We start from the raw sequence: 9,985 nt of genomic DNA, 5'->3' as shown, positions 1-9,985 counted from the left end.
TTTCTCACCATCAAGAAGGAAATACATGGGAATTTCCGGTTTGGGCGGCCATTTTGGCGGCCATCTTCAATATCTCAAAACCCTCAAGGATGCAAGAGTTGCATCATCCAGATTCAGATTCAGCACCCCCGAAATAGGGTAGAACCATTGAAAAACATTGGGTGGACGGTAAAACAAGGTTAGGCCCAAAAAGTGGCTTTGGCACCCAGACTATAAAAACCCGGGCCGTTGCTTGTTTCGTGTAGGGATTTTCCGGCATACCGGACAATTTCTGAAGGCGGACAAGGATTTTGGGCGAGTCAGTGCACAATGTGCATGTGTCTTACTTGCTGGACGCGTTCACCTTAAATTCTACTTGCGGGTATACTGTATTACCTGTGTACCAGTCGCGTGGGAGCTGACAACTCAGTGAAGGAATTCCTCTGAAGGAATGGCAGAAGTTCCACAGAATGTCATCATCTTGGCTGCATACGGGGACTGCGAAGTACCTGCGTGGGAGTTGCCTGCGAGGTGCTGCCGCTAAGGGCCTCCTACTGGCGTTCTGCGTGGACCTCCCCGGGCATCCCCGCGACTCACCCGGACAAAGTTTTGGTCATGCTCAAAACTTGGCAGCGGTTAAATCGGACTTGCATTCGTACCTCCGGGCAACTGCAGGCGAGATACGCACTAGGTGCTGTCAGGTGCGGACCAACTGCGGAGAGCTCCGGGTAGCAAATTTGTTTCCCCGCAAGTCAAGCCGCAAATCTTCCCCAGATACGGAAAGACAAGGCCTTGAGCATGCTCAAAACTTGTTCCGAGTGAGTCGTGAGGGTTCGCTCGCAGAGGTACACTCAGAACATCAGTAGGAGACCCTTACCGGAAGCACCTCGTTACCAACTCCAACGCAGGTACTTCTCAGTATCCGTAAGTCGCTCGTAACAGAAAACAAATCGGTTTCAAAGCTCTCACGCAGGTCACACGGAATACACGCTAGTAGAAGGTAAGTATCACGCGTCTAGTAGGTAAGAAACAAGTGCGAAACTCGCAAACATTCTTGTCGGCCAGCGGAAATTTCTCCAGCGTGCTGGAAAATCCTTCCTCAAAACAAGCCCGCGTAGCCTGCCCGGAAAGGTGTGACACGGCCTTAACCCTAACTGCACTGGGGGGGGGGGGGGGGGGGGGGGGCGGTTCTGAAGTTACATGACTTTTTGTACATGCACGTGAGGCCAAAAATGGCTGAAAAATTTGATTTTGTGTACAAAGTCAATGCAAATTGAGTTTTTTCACATGGTTCATTTAATATGCTTATTTTTGCTCTCAATGGCTAAAATTAGTTTGTTTTGGGAGTATTATGCTTCAAAAAGTGTCTGTGACAAATTTTGTTACAAAAAACAACAAAAACAAAAGGTCGAAAAAACAAAGAAATACATAAGAAATTCATGAAACAATAAAATAAATAAGAAATTAATTTTGATACCGAATTTTTTTTCAAGTACATTTGCTAAGAATGCCACAAAGATTAATTATACCAAAAATGAGCACTTTTGGAGCTTTATTTACTGATTTAGATGAAAGATTCTGATTTCTTGCATAAATTATCTTAATTAATCAAAAAAAATAAAAGAAGTCTATTTTGGAAAATTTAAAAACACGATCTTGTAGATTACATCGCACACTACCATTGTGCAAAGTTCCGCGGCGATCGCGCGATCCACGGCCAAGATCTTAGGGGGGGGGCCCTTGAGGCCCCCCCCCCCAGTCTTTCGAGCTACCAAAATAGCCCAGTCTTTTTAGGGTTAAGGGGGATGTAGGTGGTAGGATGGCGGCGCTGTGGCTTCAAAGCGATTGGCGAATGAGATATTCAGATACCTCCAATAGAGATCAGTGGTTTGCATTCAGCGTTGCAGCATACCTGTGTAAATGCGCCATCTTAGATCAAGTCTGTTGAAATCTTTAATTTGTTTCTTTTCGTGAAAACAAAATGTAAGTATACGGGGAAAGTGAACGACGAAATTCACTGAATCTTCATCGAAAAAAGATGCATCGGCAGAAGCTAATAACCCTTTCATAAACTCAGTTATCCGCGTTATTTGGTCATAGAATCGAGTAATGAATCCGCACTTTCGCCCATCGCTGATGCAATTATGTGCATATCCTCATCGAAGCCAGATTAGGAGTATGTGAACGCAATTCTAAAATTTCGCAGATAATTTCCAAGGTGTGATTTAAGGATCACCCTTTCGCCCACTTGCAACCATTTTTAACAGTTACCATGATAATCATCCTTCTTTCCAGACTTTTTTTCATTGAACTGTATCGCATTAGTCTTATTTGGATAATGAGGGGGGGGGGGGGATTGGTGTGAGGGGTATTAGTCGCTTTACAGCGATGTGTCACTGCCCCAGTAACACTGTCTTGGTTTTTCTCCCCTGAGGTGAGACGTATTTCCCGTTCAACATCCAGTGAGTCCGCCTCTCCGTCAAATTATCTTAATGAGATGGTATATTTTTCGGTTTTAGGTTTTCCATTTTATTTTATATGATTATTATTAAGATAATGAGAAACTACCTATGAAATATAAAAGAGCATATGATTCTAAGAGGAATTCAAAGTTTATTTGATGAAAACTGGTCTTGAACTGGCTGAGATATCTCAGCCATTTCAAAACCGATTTTCATTAAAATAAACTTTGAATTCCTCTTAGAATTATACGCTTTTCAACACATTGTACAGTAACTGCTTTCTAAGCATCTCGCGAAAAAGTTATAAACTGAATTCTCACCTCATCTAATACTATACCATCCTTTTAATTCTCGGGTAGAGAGAAAGCTTCTTATTCGGCAATATCAACTTATCGGACCGTCATTGACAAGGGGAATGAAGTGTAATGTACTCATCATTTTTTGTTTTGTTTTGTTTGTTTGTTTGTTGTTGTTGTTGGTTTTGGTTATTGCGATCGCAAAGCAACAAATAGAACGGATTGGACATCAGCTGTGGCTATTGGTATACCACATTAGATCCTGTAATTGCCAGTGAATACAGTATCATTGTTCTGCTTTGTGTGACCGAGGCTATAATCACGGACAATCTCAAGTCATTATTATTATCTTGACTATAGTTGCAGAGAGTGCTGGTACCATCGTCAGAATGAGTGTGACTAATACTACATACTTCATCTTCCCATTAGTCACGTAGGGAGGTCATGATAAGTTATTTCTGTATGTCCATTTTTAATGAGGTCATGAAACATTAACAGAACCTTGGAGAAAACATGACGCGAAGCTATGCTATACATACAGTAAGATCTAAGTTCTCTTAAAGGCTTGTCCGATGATTCTCTATCTCCGTCCCTACCTACATAATATATAAATATAGTATGTATATATACATTATCTATACACATATATATATTTGTATATTATATACGTTATGTGTTTATTCATCGATTCATTCATCCATTTGATATTTATTTATCTATCTATTTATATATTCATGTCTCTGTCTCCTATTCTTTCCGACACAGTCAAAAAATTCTTGTTTGGATATATTAACATGGACGGAGTGAAACTATGGTTTTATGCTTTCAACATGCTCACCGCTGCTGCGTGTGTACTATCATCGATATACGGCAGCCTTGCCTGTCTTCCCTTGTTACTCTCTTTGCTATAAAAACAACAGTGTCAATCACACGCACAAACATGACGTTATGTAATCATAGATATTGCAGTTTAAAGATACGTACTGACAAGTAAGTGGAACTGGGAATCTTACACACATATATTTTTTTCATGTTTTAATGATATTTGTAATATTCGTGTTCAACATTATACAAGTAATCATCTGAAAAGACAGTTTTCCACAGTAAAAAAGGAAATCGCCAATAAATTCCATCCGTGCAAAGTGCTAGAATAATAATGAGAATAATAATATGTATTGGTACAATCACGTCTTCAACTTCGTCTTTACTTACGCACCAAACAGTAAAGCTCTGGCGATGAAAGGTTATCTCCAGATAACAAATATCAAACTAACCTGGTACAAAAAATAAATATAGTATATATACATGTATATAATGTGATATATTGCGTGGCACTGAATCGTAAAAGACATCTACGTTTAGCGCAAGGCTGTCATGCCCTGCAGGAGGAATGCATGTCAACTGTCGTGACTGTGGGACTATCTTCTGTTTTTGTCAATCTTTCGACATGCGGCAAGCCTAGCTACTCGAGTCCGACGAACTCGACAGGCTTTGGGAGATAATGGCCCATGTGCACACGACTTGATCATTTGCACATAATAATCATATGCATATTGTTATTGTCCTCTTTATTTCATACAAGTGATGATTTCATCAAGTTACATACAAATTTCAGACTTGGAAACCAGTTAATTTGAAACTGTGATTACATGTATATGATTATGACATAGGAAAGTTCTGCTCTTTATTCGTGACAAGCAAAAATGTTTGACATAAAACGGGTTTATTCAAATTCATGAAATTCTTCCGTCGACATGTTTTCATTGCAACTGATTGACAAATTGCCCTACATCGACGTAAATAATTAGTTTCGAATCCTGCTCGAGTACGTACGCCCATGATCTTTTTTTAAAAAAATCATGGCTACTACTAAAACACTGATCAAGTCAATGCTTATTTACGTCGATGTAGGGCAATTTGCCATATATATTTGTATATTATAGACTTCTGTGTTCATTCATTGATTCATCCATTCATTTGATTTTGATTTATTTATCTATCTATCTACTTATATATTCATGTCTCTATCTCCTACTCTTTCCGACACAATTTGTCAATCAGTTGCAATGAAAGCGGGTTTACTTCTTTTTTACTTGGAGAAAGAATTTTCCGGCTTGTTTTATACGATGTTTTTGGCACTGCATTATCTATTTATGAGTACTTCATATTCTGCCGTACCAGCGGCATTGGGTTTTCAGTCCGTATTGTTCAATCTAAATCGATTTCCACAGTTGTATTGACACTGTGGTATTACAGTGAATAAGACTCTTGACTCTCAATTGGAAGGCCCGAGTTCGAATCCCGTCAAGTGCCTACACTGCAAAAAGTCCGGTGTTAAATAGTGAACACCGAGCTGGTGTTAAATTCTCGGTGCTCATTTATGGTGTTAAATTAACACCCGGGTGTCATTTCCAAATTTTAAACTGTTTTTTGAAGAGTTTCTTAGTAACTGCACTTCTTGTTGATTTTTAATTTAAACAAGACGATCAAGAATTTTACATTAAAATACTAGATTTTTGAAAAAATGTGAAAATAAATTTACACCAAAGTAACACCAGCTGGTGTGGTCTCTTATTGAAGCTGGACGGGTGTTAAACCACTGATATTAACACCAACAAATATCAAATCAACACCATGTGGTGTCATTTTTGAATTAACACCAGTACAGTGTCAAAATAACACCAGGTACAGTGTCAAATTAACACCACGAAGTGACATGTCAGGTGAACACTTTTCAACACCATCACAGTGCATTTTCAACACCTGTGGGTGTGGTCCTTTATTGAAGTTTGATCGGTGTTAGATTTAACACCCGTGGTGTTAAATCTAACACCGATGTTTTTACAGTGTATATCTATAAACATGTCCCTCTTGATCCAGGTGTATAAATGGGCACCTGGTAATGTTAGGCTATGATAATGGCAAGGTAATCTGGTAGAGCATTGAAAACACTGGAGAGGTTACACTGGATAGATATGATCATAATATATATATTTTTATAATATATCATACTATACACTGACTCAATGAGCTGGATCAAGAATTGTCGGGTAATATTCTTCATTCCGACGGTTCGTTAATCCTAAAATAAACAAGTGTTCGTTAGTGCGGAAATCTGTGGCGTTATTCCGAAGGTTCGTCTTCTCCGAATGTTAGAAATTCCAGAGGTTTGTTATCAAAAGCTAAAAACTTTTTTTTTTTTTTTTGCATATCAGATTTATGCACCCAGAACAGCGAACCTTATTTAATTTTTCCATTAACCAAACTTGGGAATATCTAAACCAACATTATTTCTTATTCGGAATTATGATCCTTCGAATTAACGAACCTCCGAAATAGGCCAAACGATTGTTCGTCCTAACGAACCTTTGGAATAACGAACTGTAACGGAATTATCAACGACAACTAAATGGCCAACCCTACAACATTGAAAAAAAAAATCCTCATAAACGTTTCACAGGACACGAATGAAACGCCAGGATGACTTAACTCTCACAAAAGGGCAAGAACGCAAGAACGTCACTATGACATTATCGCATCATAGCTCATTTACTCTATACATAAGCTGAAGCACAGGAGCATGACAATTGTCTTTTATACACCTCTGCGCAGAATTGTTGAAGAGAATGCTAAAGTATTAATTTGATCTTAAATTGTCACGTGGACTCAAATCTTATAAACTGAAGAAACAGCAAGAATCAAACAGATGTCTACTTTGAACAATCCCACTTTGTCAAGAAGGGCATTAGATGCAAGTTTCTTCACTTTGTCTCCCTCTACAAATTAAATTTGTTAAGATCGCAACTGCTGATCTGTAAATTAACAAACATGTCGGAAAAAAGGAACCAGCGGGACTCCAACATGTTTGTTAATTTACAGATCAGCAGTTACGAACTCAACAAATTTAATTTGTAGAGAGAGACAAAGTGAAGAAATTTGCATCTGAACCTTCACCCCTCTGAATATTATCTTTCTTTCATTTAAGAAGCGCATTATATCACTCATCATTCAAGAACTCATCACTTGGTAATATACATTCATGTAGTACACGAGGTGCAAGTAATCGTGGTCTCTTAATCCCACAAGTTAAAATCCAAACAGGGGAAAAATCGTTCTCACACTGATAGGGGCTGATAAGGGCGTTAAGTTGCCGCTAAAACCATCTTAACGCCCTTCTCATTCTCAACAGACATATGTATCTTTAGGAGCAGAACTGGGTCATTTTGGTATCCCTATATTGTGTATTAAAAGGGTATCATTCTCCTTCAATAAATGTGATGAATTGTGAACTATTATCACCAAAAACTTATTTTGTACTTTACATACAGCTTTGTTATCATTATTATCTTTTACATTGCTATGTAAAGCAGAATGTTTTCGATTTGTTACTTTGTGTATTCTGAATTAATGGTTGTATTTTGACTTGTGTTCTTGTTGTTGCAGTGCCCCCAAGAATAACAGTGCATAAACCACTGATGGGGCTAAACTGGGGAAAGAATACTGAAGAAATAAAAATAAATAAATAAATCATAATTCAGATAATATTTCAGACAATATTTCTTGTTGGGTCTGCATTGCAATGGACTACGCTTTGCTTAAGAAAAGCGGTTATTATTTCATCATGTAACTACTCTGTGAAAAATTGTGTTGCGATAAATGGCTAAACATTTACTTTATCCCATTGGAACAAAAGTCTGAACACTAAGCAGTGGCCTTGGGACCCAAGTGACGAGAGAAGATACAAGAATTCCTGCAGGTAATGTAATGACCACTCGACGCCCAAGTTCATTGTAACGATGATGGCGACTCATATTGTCACAAATAACGGACCAGATAAAAGATGATAATTTAATTAGCATCTTGTCAACATGGGTCACGGAGAGCTGCAGTTATAAATTAATTTTCTAAAGGCTTCCCTGAAACTACTTGTCATCCAGGCGTAGAGGTATGGATTCGCCGTGGACGTCGACCACAAGAGTATATCTACAGTTCGCCAGAGCCACGCGGGCAGTTCGTAGTCCCTGTCGAAGAAGACGAATAGAAAAAATGGGATGATGGAGAGCATGTAGGTGAAGAACAATAGCCAAAGGTTTCGCGTCAGACGTATGTTGTCCCTATGCATATTTCGTCGACTGGGTATGGCGAAGTGGAACACCGGGAGACTTCCTTCGTGCGACCGGCTGCAGACGTCGCTGTGCGCTCGCTGCTCGCTGAACCGACTTCCTGGCGGCTTCGGAAAAGTGCTACCTTGCCAGGCGTGGACGCGGGAACGACTCGCTCCGACGTGCTTGTAGATCATGATGTAGTTAAACGGAATCACCACGATACCGATGATGAGTCCAAGGGATAGCAAAACCACCTGATAAGTCCAAACGCCCTCAACGTCAAAACCAAAAGTGCAGTGGCCGAGGATGGGATTGAAGCCCACAAAGTTGACGTCACCAATGCCGAAGAGGGGAGACAGGACTGGCACTCCGGCGACGATGATGGCGCCTGCAATCTGAAGGACGAATAGGTGAGGTGTTGCAAACTTTCGATAGACATGCAGAGGCTTCGTAATGTTGAGAAAGCGGTTTAAGGCAATTAATCCTAGGATATTCAGGGATAGAGCGTGGAAGAGGATTAAGGTAAACCCGTGCGCACGACATAACTTGACACCGAAGGGCCACTCGTTGTCCACAGTGCTAAAGACCATGAGGGGGACGAGAATTCCACAGGCCACGAGGTCGAGTAAGGCTACGGTGGTGACGAAAGCATTTGGTACCGTGCGCAGCTTGGGTGTCATGACAACGGCATAGATGACAAAAGTGTTTCCCATGGTGCCCGTGAGAGCAAGGAGGAGGCGGATGACGATCTCGAAGATGATGAAGCCATTGGTAATGATCACGTCGTCATCATGGGTAGAGTTCATGATTGGTTGAAGAAGTGCGTTGACACCATTTTGAGCACACCGGGAAGGCTGTAGAAATCTGTAAAGAATAGAATAGGAAGAATGAATATTAGGTTATGCTGGCTAGTACATGATTTAAGATTAAGATAATGGCCTTGCCTTGCAACCCTGCTGGAAATATCACTGTGTCCCACAGTGTGAGAACTCACAGTGTGAACACAGATTTAACACAGTGTGAAATCTTTTCACACTATTGAATTTAGAGTGAAACAAAGCATTACTATGTGAACACTCTGTGAAAACCACACCACAGTGTGAAATCACCTTCACCCAGTCTGACTGTAAAATTCGAGCGTTTTCACATAGTCGACAATGTGAACACACGGTGAACACACTGTGGGACACTGCGTTCTTTCCAGTAGAGAAGTTATTCCAAATTCCATAAAACTTGGAGTATCACGGGGTAGGGGAAGACAGTTTGAACATATATTTGCCAGATGCCATTTTGATGCTGTTTGAATAGACCTGACGGTTTTCGTACAAGAACTCTAGCCAGCATGTACTATAATGATTTTCCTAACAAGCGTACGTCAGCCAGTCAACTTGGACATATACAGTTAAATTCACAGATTATGTTCCATGATCTCTCTGCTTCTCTCCCTCTTCCTTTCTTTAATTGCCTTCTATACTATACAGGCAACCCACCTAGGGTAAATCACAACCCCCTCCCCCCCCCCCCCCTCAAAAAAAGCCCTAACATTACCATTCAATCCGTTTACCTCGTTGGTCCCAAATGGACATAATTGGTAATACATCTGTCCAAATATAAGTGTTCCAGGTAGGATTCGAACCTATTAACTTCGGTTTAAGAACACATGTACTGTAATTGTGTCACAAATGTATTTATAATCAAAATTGTCGAAATTGTTGAAACTAGCTATAATGAGTTTCATATTTGTATATATTATGTTTGATTATGTTGAAAAAAAATGTAAATGATGCCATACGGAGAATGAATAAATCAAATCAAATCAAATCAAATCAAAATCAAACGCCTAATCTACTTCGGCGCAGTTCCATGTCTAGAGTGTGGTCTGACAGTTTCTTAACTACTTTAGTCTCTCTGTATATCTAACAAGGGTAGTGCATGTCGACTGTAAGCGATAACTATTAGAGAAACAGCAGAAATTCGATATCATTTCATTTTAAACACCCAAAGCTATTTGAAAGTACATCGGATCCTATAAAAATGACATTGACACACACAAAAATATTGTGAATTCCTGTATGTATTTAGGTTCACTTTATTGTATCTATAAACATCTCTCTGTATAATCTAGTCGAAACGTTACATAACT

The 9,985-nt window shown here is 39.6% G+C and overlaps 1 protein-coding gene across 1 annotated transcript; it reads right to left on the bottom strand.

The window, feature by feature from the left end:
* Positions 1 to 7,610: 7,610 nt before the first annotated feature.
* LOC139709538 (G-protein coupled receptor 84-like) lies at positions 7,611 to 8,648 on the bottom strand. The gene has a single exon (XM_071621496.1). The coding sequence runs from the start codon at positions 8,646 to 8,648 to the stop codon at positions 7,611 to 7,613; it is 1,038 nt and encodes a 345-aa protein (XP_071477597.1).
* Positions 8,649 to 9,985: the final 1,337 nt, after the last annotated feature.

This window comes from Diadema antillarum, unplaced genomic scaffold, assembly GCF_040938485.1.
Source record: "Diadema antillarum isolate AM-2024a unplaced genomic scaffold, OU_Dant_1.0 seq00001446_RagTag, whole genome shotgun sequence".
Lineage (NCBI taxonomy): Eukaryota > Metazoa > Echinodermata > Echinoidea > Diadematoida > Diadematidae > Diadema > Diadema antillarum.
The sequence above is the reverse complement of the archived record's forward strand: the minus strand, read 5'-3'. Positions and strand labels throughout refer to the sequence as shown.

Bases quoted from the DNA above. Each gene is read 5' to 3' on its own strand.
- LOC139709538 (XM_071621496.1), bottom strand. From the start codon at position 8,648: ATGAACTCTACCCATGATGACGACGTGATCATTACCAATGGCTTCATC.